This window comes from Callithrix jacchus, chromosome 2 (assembly GCF_049354715.1).
Source record: "Callithrix jacchus isolate 240 chromosome 2, calJac240_pri, whole genome shotgun sequence".
Lineage (NCBI taxonomy): Eukaryota > Metazoa > Chordata > Mammalia > Primates > Cebidae > Callithrix > Callithrix jacchus.
The window spans coordinates 129,501,053-129,523,575 of NC_133503.1; the positions used below are offsets into that span (position 1 = coordinate 129,501,053).

The 22,523-nt window shown below is 34.5% G+C and overlaps 1 protein-coding gene across 27 annotated transcripts in view; it reads left to right on the plus strand.

Annotated features, from left to right (window-relative positions):
- SSBP2 (single stranded DNA binding protein 2) overlaps positions 1-22,523 on the plus strand; it is a 326,613-nt gene that overhangs the window by 288,660 nt on the left and 15,430 nt on the right. For all 27 annotated transcript variants that reach the window (XM_078365256.1, XM_078365258.1, XM_078365263.1 and 24 more), the window contains 5 exons: positions 252-300; positions 11,841-11,876; positions 13,731-13,785; positions 18,004-18,074; positions 20,062-20,140. In XM_078365256.1, coding sequence (XP_078221382.1) covers positions 252-300; positions 11,841-11,876; positions 13,731-13,785; positions 18,004-18,074; positions 20,062-20,140 — 290 coding nt within the window. The remainder of the gene's footprint in view (positions 1-251; positions 301-11,840; positions 11,877-13,730; positions 13,786-18,003; positions 18,075-20,061; positions 20,141-22,523) is intronic.

The window sequence follows — 22,523 nt, forward strand, 5'->3', positions numbered from 1 at the left end:
TTTAATATTAAAATAAAACTGGGCTTTCTAAAAGCAGTTCAATCTGAGAAGAAAACTGTTCCATGGAAGAATAAAATTGGGGAGCTTAAGATATAAAAAGCTATTAAAATAAATGTAAAGAGTAATTTCAGTGCTGAACTAGAACTATGTGGTAACTGAATTGTAAATGTTAATATTTCATGATTTGTCTTTGATTATTGTGAAACATTTAAAGCATAGGTTAAAATTTCATTTATCAAATTTTTTTGTAGGGGTCCAGGTGGTGGTAGACCTTGGCCAAACCCAACAAATGCCAATTCAGTGAGTACATACATATATATACTTTTTAATATTTTGCATTTCGTAACATTTAACAAAAATCACAAAAACATTTTACTTTTAAAAGCCTTGCAATCATTGTATTAACCGTTTTTAAGTAATCATTCAAAAAGAAATTTAATATATATCTTAGAAAAAGATACATAATTTTTTGAAATTATGTAATTTTTCTTTCACTTCAAGATCTAATATAAACGCATTCTATATCAAGACTTTCAAAAATAAAAATTGAAATAGTGTGACTTAAGTTATACTACAATTGCCTAAAATAGTGATCTGTATCATAAAATGGTTTAATCTTCTAAAATAACTATTAATAATCACTAAGTTGCCAAATACAATCAGCCTCTGTTAGAAGAAACCAATTAATGATTTTATTTGCTATATCAATTACACCTAGGTTTGCTTTCTTGCTGCCCCAGAAAGCAAATGCATATTTACCCTGTACCTGATTGCCATCCTTGTACATCTCTATATATACCTGGCATCTTGGGAATTTTCTTTATATATTTGTGGCAGTGGTTTGACTGCACAAATATTTATCTCTTTTAATAATGTTATAGAAATAGATGCACAGGTTGAAAATTAAGTTATCAATCTTAATATGATTTTAATGTTGTGATCCTGGAGATGTTTTTCTTTCTTGTCTTTGAAACCTTGAGTTCTTCGATATGTGAAAGAAGTCTTCCGTGTACATCTGTGTAGTTTGTGCACTGCAGAAAGGTTGCTGGGCCAAGGGAGTCACTAGGAGAATGAAATACAACCTGTGATCCCCTTGTGAAATCAATAGGCATCCACCCATAGAGGATGCCTTTTGCTAATATGTACAAAGGTATCTTCATTGGCCAGCAGCGGCCTGAATGTTAAATGAATGGGAAACTGATCCAATGTTTAAGGTTAGACTGCAATCCTAAATCCATTGCCGTTTTAAAGCAGGAATCACTTTCAGCTCAAGCAAATAACTGTCATATTTTTTTAAATGTTAATTTATGTTATCTGCTTTTGTCTTAATTTTAATAGCTATGATGTTTGCTAAGTAAATGAAATTATTTGAAGTGAAAAGAATGGTGTTTCTTCCATTTGAGTCTTCCATGTACTATTTAATTTAAACAAATCTTTCTTTTAAAATAGAGTTTTTCCAGATTCTGTTGTAATGGAATATCTTCACACCTTCAAAATTCTTTTAGTTTGCTTATATGCTTTAGAAGAATTTGCTTCTTACTATCTGTTAGCTTCTTACTATTTGACTTAACCAATTCATTCAAGATTTCACTTTAAAATGACATCTGTCTAGCAGGTCAAGATATATGTATTTTAACTTCCCATTTAAATGCCCATAATAAGAATGCAAGAAAATGTTTTTGTAACACTGAAAACTCTGATAGTCTTCCCAGTGCCAGAATCTGGATAGAATTTTCATTATCTGCATGACTCATGAAGCTAGATAGAAATGCACAACCAATGGCTCACCTTAACTATATAAGCCTTCCCACCTAGAAGCAAAAGAACACTTCTCTTATTCCTCATTATTAGCTCAATCAATCATCCCTTTACTGCCCATTGCAGGCAGCCAGAGTACAATTCACACCCACCACTATCCACCTCTGTGAGTACCTTTTTTTACACACTCATCCAAAGATTATATCTCCCACAGGGCACCTAGGAAGGTGGGCAGGGTTTGAGCAGTTGATATTGACAAGGATGTTTCATTGGACCAGAGGGGTCTATTATTCAAGTAAACAGTATAGATGAGAAGAGAGCTCTGTGTTCTGATGACTTTTAGTGTTTTAGGTACTCCATCTCTTTAGGATTTCGTAGCACTAAGCACTGTGGGTAGGAGAATGCAGCTCTGCATTATTTTAGACCCTGAGAAACATAGGAATTAGGGTAAGAGCCATACCTATAAAATTGCTGTCCACCAGTTTGAAATGGGCAACCAGCACACATGTAGGCAAGTAATAGAGTTGAAAGCAGTCTCCTCGATGAATATATGCCAGATGTGCAAAATCTACCCTTATTCAAAGTATGTGAATAGGGAAAAGAAGTGAAGGAGACCTGTAGTTTTCTTCTTAGAGAGAAAAAGTAGTCATGCAGAGAAAAAGTATGCCTCTGAAAATGACTGTTATAAGAACAAAGAAAAAAATCGTAGAAAACTGATGACTTTCTAGCAAAGACATAGGGCTTCTGTGAAACAGAAGCAAAAAATATTAAGGAGGTGTTTTTCCTCAAAAACCATTGATCATTTTGTGGTGACGACTTATTCACATTATGTTGAATTCCAAGTTTCTGAGACTTCCTGCCCTTATTTAATATTAAAACACTTTTCAGTTTGTATCAATAAAGTTAGTCTCTAAGTCCTCAAGGCAGCATATTAAAGTAGTTGTTTGTTTTGTTTTTGCTGTTTTCAAATATGTTTTGTTTATTATTTTAAATATTTATTTTGAAATAATTTTAGATTTACAAAAACGTAAGAATACTACAAGGAATTTCCGTATACCCTTCACCCAGATTCCCAGTTGTTAATGTCTCACCACATTTGCTTTATGATTTTCTCTCTCTATGTAAACGTTTTTAAACTGTTTAAATTTATCCCTAAATACTTCCACATATATTTCCTAAAAACTAACACATTATTTTTTATAACCCCAGTAAAATGATCAAAATAAGGAAATCAGCTTCGATGTAAAATCTACAGATTTTATTCAGATTTCACCACATGGCCCAATAATCTTTTCCAACAAAAGAAAATCCCAGCCTACTTGTTGCATTCATCCATCCATTGTCTCCTTTAACTTGGAACAGTTCCTCAGCTTGTTTTTGTTTGCTAGGGGGTAAAGGGGGGGTTGTTTTCTTGTTTGTTTTGGTCTTAACTTTGGAGTTAAAAAAACTCGAAGCAAGCCAGTGATTATTTAGAATGTCTGTAATTTGGTTTTTATCTATTTCTTCATGATTAGATTTAGGTTATACATATTTGTCAGGAATATTGCAGAAGTAGTTTTGTGTTTTTTGGCCAGGTGCAGTGGCTCACACCTGTAATCCCAACATTTTGGGAGATCGAGGAGGGTGGATCACCTGAGGTCAGGCGTTCGAGACCAGCCTGGTCAACATGGTTAAACCTTGTCTCTACTAAAAACACAAAAAATTAGCCAGGTGTGGTAGCACATACCTGTAATCTCAGCTACTGGGACGGCTGAGGCAAGAGAATCTCTTGAATCCTGGAGGTGGAGGTTCCAGTGAGCCAAGATGGCATCATTGCATTCCAGCCTGGACAACAGGAGCGTAACTCCGTCCCCCCCGCCCGAAAAAAATTGTGTTTTTCTCAGTGCATTATTTCAGGAGGCACATGATGATTTGTCCTATTATTGTTAATGTTAATTTTGATCATTTAGTTACAGTGGTACTTGTCAGGTTTCTCCATTGTAAAATCACCATTTTTCCCCTTGTGCTTATTAACTTGGAGACATACTTTGAATGTACAGTAAGTTTCCTCTTCCTCCTTATATTAATACTTTCATCCTCTATTTTGGAGATCTATTGACGATTTTTGCCGGAATCACTTTTTTACTTTCTAGGTTGCCAAATAGATATTTTTGAATTCTGTCTTTTCTTCTCCATTTATTAGCTAACTATAACAGAGTTGTTTTTTCTTTTCCATTCATATTCATTTATATATATAAGATGTATTCATGAATTATTTTATTCAGTGGGTTTAGAATGCTAAAATTGTTCTAAATTTTCCTTTTAAGCTGGATCACTTAACTTTTAACATGCCCCCATTATTCTCTGAGCATTTTGAAGCTCATCTTATATTTTCCCAGTTTTAGCCCTGGAAGCAATCACTTCTTTAAGGAACTTGGGGTTTTTTTAGTGGATTTTGGTATGTAGAACCCACTAGAGTAATACAACTTTTAGGCCCTCTCAACTAACAGAACTAGGAAATATATGTATGTGTATATATACACTCATCTATACCTTTATCTATTTGTATTAAAAGCGTAAGTGTACACTGATGCTTCCGTTTCAGTCTATCTCCACAGGGTTTATTCTAGCCTTTCTACTTTCCATGTTTATAACTCACTTCTCTGAAAGTATGAAATCTCTGTCATTATCTGTAATATATGTATTTATTGCCTAATCTTTGACAGTCCACCATTTTGTCATATAAAAGTGTTTTAGCCAGAAATATTTTTGGAACTCTTTTACATGATAACAGGAAAAACATTTTTAAGGGCAAATTCATATTTTTAATTCCAAGTAAAAGATATGATTTTTATTTTTAATTTTCTTATCTCCAAGCATTACAGTATTGGTCTCAGATTCTTATTTGGAATAGAACATATTCTAAGATATATTATAAAATATATTCAGTATGAAGTATTATTTCACTTATTCTGAAAAAGACTGTTACTACATCATATATCTGAAAAGTCCAGATATATTTGTGGTTTTGAGCACATTTGGTTCCAAAAATTTAAATAACGTCATCCTGAGTCCTATCCCAAGCCACATGGAGAAAAAATAAGGCAGAAGTAGTTCACCAAAAAAATTTAAAGGAATGGGTAGCAAAGGAGGGGACAGGCAAAAACAACAAAATGTTCAGTGGAGCATTGTATTTATTAACTCACTCACTTGTCAGGGAAAAAGAGGAAACTCCTTTAAGGAAAATATAAGAATCTATTCATAGTGATTAAGCCTAAAGAAAATACGAACACATTATTCCAAATAGTCTCTGCACAAATAGGTGCAGAATCTCTATACAAATAGGTGCTCATTTAAAAAAGAAAACACTAAAATAAAATATTTTTAATTTCACATAGCATAGATAATGTCTTGATATTATCTTCCCTTATTTCTAGTAAACCAGTGCTTTTAAACTAGTTTTAAACTACACAGTTGAAAAAACACGCTTATCTAAAATGTTACAGATCATTTAACAAAATGAAAGCCCTCTAGTTACTTCTCTCTCTTCTACCACAGCACCACAGTTGTGGCTATTGGGACTCAGAATATTTCAGAATATTTGGATTCTCATCACAGCTTTTGAGTTATCTGTCTAGATTAGCCAGACAATATGTACGGCCCTTAATTTTCTTCTCTGTCAGATAATAAGTTCTTCGAATTCTGTGTTTCTGACTTTCTAGTTACCTAATTTTGCTTATCTTCTACGTCTTTATTTTTACCTTTCATTTTATCTTAATGGATATTTGGTATGAAGTGTGGAGTAGAGTTAGAAGGAGGATTTAGGGATAGAAGGAAGGAAAGAGTTGAAGGTGATTTCAGCTCTTTGAATCCAGGTAGCTGGGAGAATGAGAATAACACAACTGAACTAGGATCATAGGAAAATAAGCAGGTGTAGAGGTAGGCAATGAGGTTTAGGGGCTTTGGTTTTTGGTTTTTTGGAACATTAAATTTGAAATATTTGTTGAACACCTTTGATTCTAACACAGTGCCTAATACATATTTCTATCCTTATACTTAACACATTTTAATTTAGATCTGTGATGTTCAACCTCAACCGGGTCCTCACGGATGCTTTACCAGCAGTTAGTTTGTTTGTTTCACTCTTCCTTAGCTACTTTTCTTGTTCTCCTCAGTGCCTATTACAATTCTTTATTCTCATTGTGTACCTACATTATGTTTGGCCCCTTCTCTATCAGCTAAAATCCTGACATATTTTACAGAGGAGAAGAGAACATTAGACCCAAATTTCTTCAGATTCTACCCTTCACCTCCAATGTTATCAGACTTTAGTCACTCTTCTTTCTTCTTGCCTCAGAAATATAATTTTTTAATTTTTTTTTCCTCTTCAATGGCTAACACTTCTCTCTATTCTCTCTCACCGTTTTTTTTTTTATTTTTTGTGGAGACAGAGTTTTGGTCTTGTCACCCAGGCTGGAGTGCAGTGGTACAATCTCGGCTCACTGTAACCTCCATCTCCCGGGTTCAAATGATTCTCCTGTCTCAACCCACCGAGTAGCTAGGATTACAGGCACTGACCACCATGCCCAGCTAATTTTTGTATTCTTAGTAGAGATGAGGTTTCACTGTGCTGGCCAGGTTGGCCTCAAACTCCTGACCTCAGGTGATCCACCTGCCTCAGCCTTCCAAAGTGCTGGAATTATAGGTGTGAGCCACCACGCCGGGCCCTATCTATTGTCTTGATTCTACTTCTTGTTACTTTGCATATCCTACACTTTCACTCTTTCATATGAGTCTTTAGTCTATATACGTTTCCATTGAGTGGAACTTCCCTCTAGTGCCATGTCGTGAACAAAATCCCAAGACAACCTGAAAGCCCTAGTTCTCTACCCATCTAGAGTTGGGAGGGGTTACCAGTACAAAACTTCTCTCAACCCTTCCTCAGTCTCCAACTGGCATCCCATGTCTCTCACACTTCTACTCCTTCACCACCTTCTACTAGATAATTAATGTCTTGGTCTTTCTGTCTTTTTCATCACCATGTGACAATGAAGTGCCTGAAACATAACAAGTAATAAATGGGAGTTTATTGAATTTACTTCTCAACCCATTTCAATTCCCATTAAAGTCCTATTCTGAAGGTTTTTAGTGACTTTCTACTTACCAACCAGACACAGTGACTTATTATCTGTCCTCATCTTACCTAACCTTTGAGATATTTGACTCCTTGGTTTTGTCTTCATATCTTTTCTTTTTTCAGTTTAATAATGTTTCTTTAGTTTTCCATATTTTTTGTTACTTTTTTATTATTTACTTGTAGGTATATCACAGAAAGATAAAAAGCTTAAGCCTGACAGGTTTCAAGAATAAACCCAGTTTAGATATTTTCTAGTCAATGTGCATCCACTACCTGCCTCTTAAAAATCTAGCTTGCTTGACTTTTTATATTTGTCCTGATTTTCTCATATCCATCTCTCTCTCTCTCTCTCTCTCTCTCTCTCTCTCTCTCTCTCTCTCTCTCTCTCTCTCTCTTTCTCTTTTGAGACAGGGTCTCACTCTGTTGCCCAGGCTGGAGTGCAGTGGTACAGTCTCAGCTCACTGCAACCTTTACCTCCTGGACTCAAGCAATCTTCCTACCTCAGCCTCCTGAGTAGCTAGGACTAGAGGCACATGCCACCATGCTTGGCTAATTATTTTTGTTTTTTGTAAAGACAGGGATTCACCATATTGCCCAGGCTGGTCTCAATCTCCTGGGCTCAAGCAGTCCTCCCACCTCAGCCTCCCAAAGTTCTGGGATTACAGGTATGAACCTCCATTCCTGGTCTCCACCCATTCTTAATTGACAATGTTTTCTAATTACATTTCTTGGTTGCTTTTTTTTTTTTTTTTTTCATTTTAATGTTACCATGTTGTTTCAACTGTCAAAAATCTAGTTGAATCCTAGATGAAGTATCTTGTCCAAAAGTAGAAATCTATTCAGTTGAAGCTGTATCTTTAGTCCTGGTCTCGAATATGTTCTAGACCTACATTTTTAAAAGTTTGTTTATCATATATCCACTTCAGTGTCTACTGGTGCCTTCAAATCCAATAATCAGACATTTCCCCAAACCTGTCCCACTTCCTGAATTCCCTATGTATAAATGAGTAGCACCATCATCTACCCAGTCATGGGTAGATAAAACCCTAGTAATTATCTTAACTTCCTTTCTTTGTCTACCACACCCAGTTTGTCACCAAGCTCTGCCAAGTACTTTGTGAAATGACCCTCAAATTATCCTACTCCTGCTTATTTTCATCAGCACTGCCTATCATTCTTTATCATCTCTTGCCTGGATTTTTTGCAGTGGTCTTCTAACTTGTATTCATATTCCATGATGCCTCTAGACTTATTTTTCTAAAACATAAATATAGGGCCAGGTGCGATGGCTTATGCCTGTAATCCCAGCACTTTAGGAAGCTGAGTCAGGAGGATAGCTTGAGGCCAAGGATTTGAGACCAGCTTGGACAACAAAGTGAGGCACTGTCTGTACAAAACATTTAAAAATAAAAAAAGATTTTTAAAAAATACATTTGAACATGTTTCCATAAAGCCCATGACTCTTTATTTTCTACAGCATAAATTCATAGTCTGACTGTGTAGCCTCACCCTTTACCACAACCCCCTTTAAGCCGCACACTATAGCAGCTGTATAACATAGCATAGCGTTTCCCAAATAAACCATGATTTCTTTTCTTTCTTTCCTTTTTTTTATATCAGTTCTTCTCTTTGTCTTTCTGATAAGCAGTTACTCTCTGTAAGTCCCAGCTCTCCAGCTCAGATATATCTTCTGTACCCAGATGGTACTTCTACCTATATTACTATATTTTATGTCTTTCATGCTACCAGTCCTAGGACCAAGAGCCCAAATGCTGATTTTTAATAAAGACATCAAAGACTATGAAATAGAAACAGCATAAGCCGAAATTAAAGAGCTTGACAGAAATTGAAAGAAATTCAACAACTAGTAGAGATAACATTTTTAAAAGTATTTTAAAATGTTTATTATATTTAACTGTTTGAAGGAATCATGAAGAAAGAGAAATTAAAAATATAAAATGTAGCTGGGCCCAGTGGCTCACACCTATAATCCCAACATTTTGGGAGGCCAAGGCAGGTAAATCACCTGAGGTCAGGAGTTCAAGACCAGCCTGGCCAACATGGTGAAACCCTGACTCTACTAAAAATATAAAAATCAGACAGGTGTGGTAGCAAGCCCCTATAATCCTAGCTACTTGGGAGGCTGAGGCAGGAGAATTGCTTGAACCCAGGAGGTGGAGATTGCAGTGAGCCCAGATTGCCCTGCTGCATGCCAGCCTGGGCAACAAGAGGGAAACTCTGTTTTGAAAAATAAATAAATAATATAATATAATATAAAAGGAGCAAGGACTCACAAGAAGAATGAGATAGTTGGGAGGAGCTACCTTTGGAAACAGTTTGTTTTGTCCTATCTGAAATGAATACATGAAAATTTAAATCTATAAATAATGGAATGTTGAGCTGAAAATGAACATATAGCAAGAGCATGATTCCTTCAATGTATGACAGGAAGACAAAATATTTACTCAGGATGGATAATCACCATGAACACTGGCTCACAAGAGTCCATTGTTAAATATTCAGGAATTTCACAAACTGTTTGTTAAACCCCTGGTAGCTTAAAATCTGCCATGTGGGAATATTTACACCATAGTAACTGGCAAATACTGTAAATCTGGGCATTTTTTTCCCCATGAAGTTTACTGGGTTTACTGACACATCACCAGTAATCTTCAAGGCCTTCATAAAGGCTGAGCCAAAAATGCTTCCAGATATTAGTTAAGATGAAGTGGAAGTTGGGAAGCATGATTACATTTTGGATCGTATCAACCTTGTTTTTCGTTTCCCTCCAGGAAATCTCTGCTTTAAAACAGAAAGGTTGGCTGGCTAGAGGGTGATCAAAGAAATGGAAGTTAACCAAGTAGGCTTTATGATAATGAATTTAAGACATTGGAGAGAGAAATAAAATGTTGACAGTACCATTAAGGAGGGGCAGAGGCAATTTAGTCATAAACTAATAGAGAAGTAATGTAGTATATAAACATGGTGTAATTGTGATATGAGAAAATTCTGGTTGGAATATAGAGTAATTTTTCTAAGTGTCATGAGGAATAAGAAAGATGTCAGGCAAGGGAGTTCGTTGTTCAGTAAAATGCAATTAAAAAAAAAAAAAGAGTTCTAGGATGTGGCCATACTCATAAATGGAGGAGAGGGGAGTAATGTAAAGTAAAGGAAGGCAATGAACTATAAATTCCCAAGATCTAAAGGTAAATTAGATTGTATATTAAGGTTGCTTAAGAATGATGATAGGCAATATAGAGTGACAGAAAAGAACATGAGTCAAGTGCTAAAGACAGAGAGGGATGAAGTTGGTCCCAGGAGCCAATAGATAAATTGGTGTTTGGAAAGGACAGGCTCACATTTAAATAAGAAGTAGGCCCAACACAGCAGCTCATGCCTATAATCCCAACACTTTGGGAGGTCGAGACAGGTGGATTTTGAGACCAGCATAGGCAACATAGCAAAACTCCATCTCTACAAAAAATTAAAAATTAGCCAGGTGCAGTGATGCATGCCTTAGTCCCAGCTACTCGTGGGGATAAGGTAGGAGGATCTCGAGCCCAGGAGGTTGATGCTGCAGTGAGCCATGTTTGTGCCATTACACTCCAGCCTGGGTGACCAAGAAAGACCTTGTCCCCTCCAAAAAACTGAGAAGCAGAGGATGGATGGTAGGTAGATCATGAACTAAAAGGGACCCAAGAGAGCAAAGTTGTATTCATTCACTAAGTCAAGTAAATGTTTGCTGCCATAAAAAAATCTTAGTACTTAGCAGAAGTAATTCTCATCCCTAGTGATGCTGGGCGTTCTAGCAGTGGTCGTCTGCAGTGCTGAATTACCCACAGCCAGACCGAGCAGGGCCTCGAGGACACATGTTCCGTGATTAAGGCAAAGCGGGAACACCAAATAAGGAGGATAAAAGCTTTTCAAATAACTTAATATTAAATATTTCCAAAAAATCAAAGAATTGTTTATCAAGAGGAAATCATAACTTTGTTATACTTTCTTATGCTTTATGGTTTTATATTATTTTTATGTTTAATTATATGGCAGGTATTAGGATAGAGAGAGGATTTAGAACAGTACAGGCACTAATCTTTCACTACTCCAAAGATCCTATTCTGGCCTTGGCTGTCTGACTTCGAGTAGAGAGTAATCTATTCGTGTTTTTCAGGATAAGACAAAAATATCTCTTATGGATGTACAGCATCTTCATGCAAGTGAGCTAGTGAGCTCGTGTGAAAAAAGAAAATATTTAGATTTAACTTTCCCTATTAATATATACACTGAAGGGCTTTTAAACATAGGTTTTCTGGTTTTTCATTTCTTAAAGTATCATAGTAATGTGGTATTAATCTCTAGAAAAGAGCTTGGTGAAGAGCTTGATTTGAAGAGAGAGAGTTTCTTACCCGCATCTGATCCCCACAAATTAATAGTCTTTGGAGACTCGTATTAATAAACTTATTTGCATTTATTATGTTGTTTTCTAGTAGCTAATTAGAAAGGGACAGGGGAGTAGTAAGGACTATTTATCAAGTATTAACCCATACTGCATGAACTTGTCTTAAAAAAAAACACAGTGCATAGCTTAGAAATTGCATGTGTAAAGTCCACTAATTTGAAAAATTCTGGTTTCTCACTTTTTAGGTACACAAATATATATATTTCTACTTACAGAATAAGTAATTAGCATCATACAATGTGTGTAACTTACCTGAAATCAATATAACTAAAAGAAGTTATTCTGTCTAAAATCCTCTTGACTAAAATCTACCTTCTTTTGTATAAAGCCAAGATATTATTATTCAGTTATCCAGCAATTAAACAAATATGAATTTCTTTATCCTTTACTGTGCTTTGTGATACACTTTAAAATTTAACCAAAAAAATCATGAAATAAATTCATTTTAGGTCACTGTCCATATTGCTACGTGAATCAAAAATTTTTTTTGTCCTATTCATGTTCCAGATACCATACTCCTCAGCATCTCCTGGGAATTATGTAGTAAGTACATTTGGGTTTGTTTGCTCATAAGAATTGATGTTACATTTTATTTGGGCAATGAAATAGTTGTCCAGATGTTAAGAAGAGCCCCTGTGTATTGGCCAAGAAGTGAACATCTTGAGTTGTTTCATCTGCCAACCTCAGTACATATGTTGATGTTCATTAGTGAAACAGTTATCAATCTGGCCAGAATTGCCCTGAGTACTGTGTTTTACTTCAGCATATGTTTCTGAAAACCAGTACAATACACTCTGTCCAATCATGAAGAAAGTAGTCCCCAATTACACGGTAATATGCTTGAATTTGCAGTTCTCCAGGAGAATAATCTCCATCCCCATCCAACCCTATGCACCACACATAGCATCTAAGAAGACATTAAACTTTCTCCCAATCACAAATGAATTAGATGGCAGAATAATGACCAATAATTTAGAGGGATTATTTCATTTTTTGGTCATTCTTTGAAATTGAGAAGACTTATTTTTATCATTCTTATTACTATTTAGTACACATTAAAATTTTCCAAAAATTCATATCAGTGTGAAGTCAAATTAACAAGTTTTATATGACCTCCTGAGCTTACAAATGACCTTTTAATCATCATCACATTATGATCATTGCTACATCGAAAGGTGAACATAGAAGAAAATACATTGCACCATTTAGAGGGAAATGCCTAACAGAGAAACAGGCATAAAATGGTAACAAGGGAAATCTTTCCTAAAGAAATATTCAGAGGTGCTGGCTAGCTGGAGGGAAAAAAGGAATGCATAAGAAGAAAATCAGTGAGCATTTCACTCTCCATGGAAATAGTGTATTATTAACATAGTGAAAGGCACACACTGCTTTGGATCTGTGAATTTAGTGTTAAATGTTCCTGTAACCTATAAAATTAAGCTGGTCTTGCTTTGCATTTTCTAAGAAATAAAAATGAAAGTAAGAAAATTTATATACCTATTTTTTCTTAAAGTCACTAATGAATAAGGCTGATATATCATTTTATGAAATTATAGATGTTTATTTAAAATAAATTTTAAGTTGTGCAAATACAGATATTATTTGAAATAATTGGCAGGTCTACAGCCATACCACCCTGAGTGTGCCTGATCTCATCTGAAATAATTGGCAGGCCATATCTGTACATTCAGAATGAAGTTAAAATATTGCCATTTAAAAGTTAATTTGATCACTGTACATAGAACATCTGAAAAGGCCTAAAACCCATTGCCTGAATTATCTATTTTGGTTATCTGAAATAATTGAGTTAACTATAGAATTACCTAATCTCCATTTCAGTTTGCTTGTATAGCTGCAGCCTCAGTAACCCACAGCATTAGTCAACATTGCCTCTCATTTCTAACTGATGTGATAGCAGAAGGTACAGTGCTCCAGAAACATTGAAATTGATGCTGACGGAAGAAATGACAGCAATGCGTTTTTTAAAAATGTCAATAAGCAAATATCTTTGTTTTTAAAGATATTCTTTAAGCAAATATCATTTTAGCTTTCTATGAAAATTAAAAATACAATGAATTAATTCTGTTTTATGGATTTGTAAAGGCCCTATTGAATGGTTTCTGCTTAACCTCATTATAACTCATATGATGAATTCATGAATAATGAATCTGTGTTACAGGCTTATTGTTTTTGGAAATTTGTCAAAACAATCTCAAATATTTAAGCTAAATTATGTTTTGTAGAATATTGAAATGATTGTGCAAAGAAAACAAATTATAGAGAAAATACATTTCTGCTCTTATTTTCAAATTGGATTATTGTAGATATGTCTAACTTTTCTTCTGTTTTATCTTATGCAATGCCTTATTTTTACTGAAATTTTGTATAATTATTTAGGGTCCTCCAGGAGGTGGAGGGCCACCAGGAACACCCATCATGCCTAGTCCAGCAGGTATTGTAATCAAACTAGCCACATGGGCATTTGATAATTAAAATAAAATCACAGAATATAGAAATTGTTCATGAAATAAAATCAGTAGTAGTCATTTTCTCATAATGGTTAAAGGAGTAGAGGCAACAGGGTAGGAAAAAATAGTGTTCTTAAATAACTATTATTCAATTAAGCATTTAGAAAATTCCTATGTTGTGGGTATCAGATTTAATCAGGATGAACACTGTTGATCTGTATGAATTACCCAAAAATGTGTCTAACTTAAAGATTTATTGAGACTGAGAAAACTATCCAAATCTTCTACAATTCAGAAAAATTCTGCATAAATAAAACATTAAATACACGGATTCATTAGGTTTAAAATGCCAAATCAGACTCACCATATCTATTATCTTACTAAGATAAATGAAGGATAGAGACCTACTTACAGTATTATTTACCCTACATGTCTATAAGTATGTATTAGTTAGCTAATAAATTCACTATGTAATAATAGAAGTGTTTTTAATCTTCTAAACTAAAACATACTTCAGTATTTTCATAATCATTTTGTATAATTAAATAGTTTTATTTTTTATTTTTGAGACTTTAATACAGACTATTAAATGTGTCTTGGGTTTGTTAACAGTGGAAGACTAAATCGACACACCCCTCATAGAAAGTGCTCTGATAAAATGTGTCAGAAGCCATGAAAAGGTTCATACCATGTGACTCTATAATTCTAATACTAGAAATGATAGAGCTACAAAACCCAAGATTTATGTTGAAGAATGCTCATTTGTTATACTCAAGAGTAAAACAGTAGACACAAACTTCATGCCTAATTCAAGTTAGTGAAATTATTAAATTAATGTTTAAGGGGTAAGATGGAATATAATAGAACCATTAAAATTATTATCAAAGAATTTGTAATGACATGGAAAAACAAAATCTCATGATTCAATGTAATATGATCACAGTTTCATTGAAAACTATAACACGAATCTAGAAAGTAGAAAGTAGAAAACAAATAAATAGACTAAAAATGTATCAGCTATTACTTTGGGATGGTTAAGTAGATGAGAAATTTTAGTAATTGTAAAGTATTTTTATTATGATGTTTTACTGTTCAACTCATATGGTTTTAACTGGCTTGTTGAAATTAAGATAGAAGCTTGATATTCAGTATCATTGATAATATCAATAAAAAATTTTAATTTTGAACCAAATTATAAACTTGATAATTAATACAAAATTTTACTTTGCCTCACTAACTCCTTGGATATTTAATGGTCTGTGTCCCAAAGGCACCTTAATTGAAAATGAAACAATTCATTGAAGATAGAATTACATCACCTGATCATTTTGCCCGTATTTACATTCTTATACGGTGAAGTTAATGTTTAATTTATGAGGGTAGCATGTGAATAGTAAATGCTTTACTACAAGACTGAAAAAACGTTTTTGGGGAAACACTGAACTTTGCAGGCAATAAGTAATTTTACCACATCTTCCTTTCAAACCAGAAATTGCCATAAGTATATCTTCCTAGTTTCAAACCAGAAATTGCCTTAAGTATATCTTCCTAGTCTTTTTGTATACTCTTATGTGTTCATCCTGTGTTCACTCCCCTAATACTCAGCCAACACCCCACCCACAAGACAAGAGGTCCCAGGAGATCCACTTTATTTTAAAGTTTTTCTGTACATAAAAAGAAGTCAGAAGTCAGACATTTTCCAGTAAATACCAATATTTTTTATTCTATTTATTTATTTATTTGAGACAGAGTCTCTGCTGCCCAGACTGGAGTGCAGTAGCACAATCTCAGCTCACTGCAACCTCAGCCTCCCGGATTCAAACGATTCTCCTACCTCAGTCTCCTGAGAAGCTGAAATTACAGGCACCTGCCAACACGCCCAGCTAATTTTTGTATTTTTAGTAGAGCAGGGGTTTCACCGTGTTGGCCAGGCTAGTCTGGAACTCCTAACGTCAAGTGATTCACCTACCTTGGCCTCCCAAAGTGCTGGGATTACAGACGTGAGCCACCTCGCCCAGCCATAAATACCGATGTTATCCCTCTCAAACTTTTTCTTTAGCAGATAAAACTACATACTTGATTAGTCTTTAAAATGATAAATGTCTTTTCTTTCTACAGATTTAAAATATATAGCCCATCTTCCTTTCACCAAGAGTAAGGCTAATACATTTGGAAAACCATTCGAAGATTTCTTATGTTTAAAAAGCAATCCAAGATTTCAAGTTAGTCTTCTGTGTGATTGAATTTATTCCAACAGTTAAATCTAAGTTAGCAGTACCTACTGTCTTGAGTACACAAGATGAGTAGGACATGGTCCCTTTCCTTCTCTCCATGAGCTTATTATATCCTAGCTGGAAGCAGGAGGAGATAATAAAGCAGTAAAATATTACTATAATGTAAGACAGAAGTCAGTGGTAAGGGAGCACTCATACACTTGGAACTACCAGGAAGAAACCTCATAGAAGACATAACATTTGAGATAGCCCTTCAATAGTGAGTAGAATTTCAGTATGTAGAGATTGAGAAGATGTTTGAAGGAAGAAAGAACAAAAACTTGGAGGTGGAAAGGTTGGTCAAATGCAGGAAAAAAACAAGTAGCCTGGGTTGACAGGAGTATAGCATACATAGGATGTAAAAACAGTTAAGGCCACAAAAGCAGCTTGGAACCTTCCTTAGAATAAACAAAGAGGATCAATTTGAGCTCCAACTTTTTCAACATTATGATATACTCATCTAGATGTAAAATACAGTATTTAGATTTATGGATCATTGTTGACAGTCAATGAATAAATGACATGAGACCTACTCTGTAAGTAGTGCAAACTAAAATAATAAACTTATTAATGTCTAATGTCCACAGTAAAAGGAAAGTAATTGACACTCTACAGTTACTGCCCTGTGAAAACAAATGATTTACATTCTGTCTCAAATCAGTACAAAAATTTTGAAACAAATTTTTTTTTAAATAGGCCTACTGGCCAGGCACAGTGCTCACACCTGTAATCCCAGCACTTTGGGAGGCCGAGGTGGGTGGATCATGAGGTCAGGAGATTGAGATCATCCTGACCAACATGGTGAAACCCTGTCTCTACTAAAAACACAAAAAATTAGCCGGGTGTGGTGGCACACACCTGTAGTCCCAGCTACTCCAGAGCTGGAAGCCAGATAATTGCTTGAACCTGGGAGGCAGAGGTTGCAGTGAGCCAAGATTGCACCACTGCACTCCAGCCTCGGCGACATAGTGAGACTCCATCTCTAAATACCTACATACATACATACATACATACATACATACATACATACATAAATACATACATAAATAAGCAAGCAAGCCCTACTACATTATATTAAGAAAACTGCATAATGTGGAAAAATAGAAAACTATAATTTATCATTTATATTTTCTCTGTAAAATATTTAGCTTTCACTCTAGGTTTTGCATTATAAGAATATGTATGCTCAGAGACTTTATTAGAATTAGCTAACAGACATGAAATACATTTTTTAAGTACTGCACAATGTTACATATATTTATATCAATATACAGTACAGATATTTTTATTATAATCAAAAATGAGTAAAAACATTTATCAAAAGTTTGCTAGAGGATGCTGACTTTTAGTTCAAACAAGAGTATTATATTATTCTAATTATATAGTCTTTCTCTAATCTCTTGCTTTTGGAATTAAGCCAGGATAGTCCACCAGTTTTCACTAATTATTAACTAAAAAAACTGTTTTTTAAATTTGTATATAGGAAACCTAAGGAAATAATGAAAACTGAAAAGCTACTGAATCTGAATTTTAACAGATATTATATATTTTATATATATACATATACACACACAATTGCTGAAAAAGTGAAAAAGTATCTGTTTTTTAAAAGAAAAACTTCACTGCAATTTTTTAGATTTCTCATGTTCCTTTACCTGAATTATTGAATATTACCTGATTATTTCTTATACCTAATTTATAGCCTCAGAATGATAATTTTGGGGTCAGAAAATGACTGTGGGTATTTGTTTTTGAATATTTGTAATGACAATTTCAAGTGTTGCAGCTTATATATAGAGAGAGGTATATGTAGGCAAACCATCTTTGATCATTACTTTGTGATGAATTGGGTATAGATTCTAAAGAAATCTTTTAATTAAGTAATATTTTGTTTCAGAAATCTTTTAATTAAGTAATATTTTGTTTCAGATTCAACCAACTCTGGTGATAACATGTATACTTTAATGAATGCAGTACCTCCTGGACCTAACAGACCTAATGTAAATATGAATTTTTTATTTTTGGAATGTATTTGAAAACTTTCAAACTCTGAGTGCATTCCATGTCCTGTATATTGTAAACTCTATATTTTAGTATCCAGGAGCTTATTAGATATTAGAAAAGTAAAATTCTTTCTCTGAGCTGGGTTAAAAAAACATAGTACACATATATAACAGAGATTTTATATCAATATAATTTAAAAGTAAAACTGATCCTAATCAATTATATAATATTAGTTCATCTTATTTTGTTGTAAATAATTAATGACTTATACTGTTCGAAAATGATAGGTTATGTATAATCATTTATATTAACCTCATTCTTGGCATCATTAAGTTTTTTCATTGTTAACCTTTTTTATCCTGATAAACTTGAAAATAAAGTAGGAAGTTGGCTATGTTTCTTTTTTTTAGAATATGAAATCTAGAGTTTAGATATGGAGCTAAAGCAGTTATTACAGGAAGAACTTGGGGTGTTCTTAATAAAGCCTGTGGTCATGATTTTTCCACAGAAGCTCACAGGAAAACATTTTATTTATCTATTAGGCTTATGTGTTTATAAAAATATTTGTAACATAGTTAACACATAGATACATGTGTTGTATATATGGTAGCAGAAATCAAAGAAAAATCAGAAGATAAATATGTTATATGCTAAACTGACCAAACATACATACCTATAGTTTTAGTGTCTTTTAAAACACTGTGGGGGCCAGATAGAAGTTCACAGGCTGCTAGGCTTACCAGCACCAGTTTCTCAACCGATATCTAAACTATGCTTTTGATAGCAGCTGAATAACAGTAGTAAGTTTAAAGTCAATTTCTTTGACTCATATATGCCTTCTATTAGTGAGGCATATATATTCCAAGTTGTCTACTGAATACCAACCATCCTATGTGCTTTTAGATACTCAATTTTACCAAGCAAAATTGGCATTCTCGGGGAATTTCATAAGCACGTGGTTGGTATGCTCACAGTGATAGAAGGCCATCTTATTCCCACACAGAGGTGGTGAAATATGGGGATCACCTACTGAAGGCTGTTATGTCTCCCTAAAAGCCTCATGATTAGTAACCACCACCACTCCATCCACACATACACACACCATAGTCAATATTCTGCACCATACAACATGGTAGAAATGCTTTTGGCATGGGAAATTTGAAGAAAGAGTGTTTTCAGCAGTGTAAGGTACTTAGAAGTAACTTGTCTTCGAACTGGGCTCTGGGTTTCCTCAGTGTTCCAGGGAGATGAGAGGAAGACTGGGTGGGCCATGGGTTTTCTATCACCAAGCCCATCATGTCACACCCATTTTGTACCAGGCTTCTAATGTAAGATTTCACCTGAAAAGAAAGGAAAGAAAAAAAGAATTTAACCTCTTTAAAAAATGTTAAGCAGAATTGCTATGGAATGTCAATGGAGTGTCATTGAAGTGACATGGTTGAGACTGCCAAGAAGAATTAGCTATATCAGCCATCCCCAGGGAATGAAATGTACTTAACCTATAAGATGAAATTATTTATTATGTCCATTTGAACAAAGATAGATTGTCTGCTAAGAAAAACTTTAATGTTGGCATATGACATTGAATTATGCTTATTAACAAGCTAATACTGTTAACAGCTTCTTAAGAACCACCTTTGGTTTTCATAGAAAAATTTGTCAGTATCATAGAGAAAAATGTTTATCTTCTCATTTGCACTGGAATGTATATACTTTCTGAGTATATCTGAAGAAGAAATATGTGGAGATGAATGAGGATTAACCTAAAATTCTATTATCTGGAACATAGAGAAAACGCTGTGAGAGAGGTGGACAGTCCAGTTAGAGAATCTACAAGGCTGAAAAACATCAAGTAAAAGATCTCCATAGCTTGAAAGTGAAAATAAGTTGTGGCAGTGTCTTGTAATGGTAAATATATTATAAAATTGAGATAAGCCATTGTTTTCAGTATGATTACAGTGATTTTCTTCATTTTTAAAATAGTTTCCAATGGGCCCTGGGTCAGATGGTCCCATGGGTGGATTAGGAGGAATGGAGTCACATCACATGAATGGCTCTTTAGGTAAGGCTTTTCAATTTGATGTTTAGAATAAATTCAGAACAAAACCTTAATTCCGCATAGTGGATATTATGGTTTCCAAAGTTCTTTCATAGCCAACTACTTATTTTTAAATACTTCAACTTTTAACTCATAGTTTAATCAACATTGTATTGGTTATTAGAACTGTAGATCACTTGAAAATCAGAAGTGTGAGAGTTGATCTAGTTCATATTCACAGTTATTTACTTTAACCTTTCAAAATTTCATGTCTTACCATAAAAGGAGACATTGCTGCTGTGGGCATGTGTCATGCTTACCTAACCCGGAAGGCTGCAGTATTCTTGTAGCTGTTTTTTGCTGTTGTTTGTTTGTTGGTTTGTTTGTTTGTCTCCAGAGTTTGTGGACACAGCCTCAAAGAACTTCAGTTCTCTCCAAGCATTTCATAATTTTGTTTTTGTATTTTTATGTTTGCCTCCTGTTTAACATAAAATTGTTAATCATGTTCTGGATAATTTGAATGATTCTCTTAAAAGAGAACACTGCCTATATTGTCTTCATGATAAAGATCATTTCAAGTAAAGACCATTTCAAATATGTGACTGAGGATTAAAAACATACTTTATAGGCTGGGCACCATGGCTCATGTCTGTAATCCCAGCACTTTGGGAGGCCGAAGTGGGCAGATCACCTGAGGTTAGGAATTCAAGACCAGTCTGGCCAACATGGTGAAACCCCATCTCTACTAAAAAAAAAAAAAAAAAAAAAAAAAAAAATTAGCTGGGCATGGTGGCGGGTGCCTGTAATCCCCATTACTTGGGAGGCTGAGATGGAAGAACTGCTTGAACCTGGGAGACAGACGTTGCAGTGAGCCGAGATTGCACCATTGCACTCAAACCTGGGTGACAAGAACAAAACTCTGTCTCAAAAAAAAAAGAAAAAGAAAACATACTTTATAAATGATGCCTTCTTACCAATGAAGCTAAATAGCTGCGAGGTGAATAAAACCTTTAACAATAGTGAGAAATAAGAATTAACTAGGCCATACCATAGTTATATTTGTTTTGCATTCACATAGCTTGAATGCAAAACAAAAAAAATCACTTTTTATGTTTGTGTATGTTTAAGTAACATGACCATAAACTAATTTAAAAGTTGACAATGGGGGTGGGAGTTGTGATTTTTTTTCTTTGGGAAGGGGTTCATCTTTTACTTAAGTTGGAAAAAGTATGTTCGTGAGTAATTTAGGTTATATGCAGATTTCACACCCCCACCTAAGGTCAGGAAATGCCTCCCTCTGATACTTGAAAAATCTTTCAATAATCAAGAAATTATTTGCAGTCCACTAACAGACTTTTGAGCTTTTAAGGATTCATACTTATTTTGCCTAGATTTCAGAGTCTTGATTTACACTGTCCAATTGCATTAGTCACTAATCATATGTGACTATTTAATTTTAAATTAAGTAAATTTTAAAATTCATTTCTTCAGTTGCACTGCCACATACCAGGTATGCAGCAGCCACTTGTAACGAATGACTACCTTAATGAACATCACACAGAAACATTTCTATTATTGCACAAAATTTTGTTGGACAGCACCATTCTAGAATTTTATTTTCCAATTTCTTGTAAAATAATTCACTTTACACTATTGTTATTTGTAGAACTATGATGTTTGCTATCGTTAAAAGGCGCTCATTATCTTAGTCACTAGAATAGAATTTTCAGATTTTCACCTGTGCTTGGCAACTGGCTCATTGCATTCTATAATTACATTACTGTACATATTATATATACACATATGTAAGATTGCATATATGCATTCAGTATTTAATAATTTATTATGCCTGTTTATTTGCAACTTATGTTAATAAGCCCTAGTTTTTTTTGTAATGTTGACTGAATGCTGTGCTACGAAAATGTTAATTTTATGCTAGGAAAATTAGTTGTCAGAAGTAAAATTATTTAAAATAAAGTTAATATTGTGGCAAAGATCTGATTATTGTTCTGTTACCTATGTGTGATTCTATTTCTTTTTTCTTTTTTTATCTGAGACAGTCTTACTCTGTCACCCATGCTGGAGTGCAGTGGCACCATCTCGGCTCACTGCAACCTCCGCCTCCCAGGTTCAAGTGATTTTCCTACCTCAGCCTCCTGAGTAGCTGGAATTACGGGAGCCCGCCACCATGCCCAGCTAATTTTTGTATTTTTAGTAGAGGCAGGATTTCACCATGTTTGACCAGGCTAGTCTCGAACTCCAGACCTCAAATAACTCACCCACCTCAGTCTTCCAAAGTGCTGGGATTATAGGCATGAGCCACTGCGCCTGGCCTCTGTTTCTTACATAAGAAAATAAATTAATATTGATTATTTCTTCCAAGGATCAAAATAAAAATATAATATTT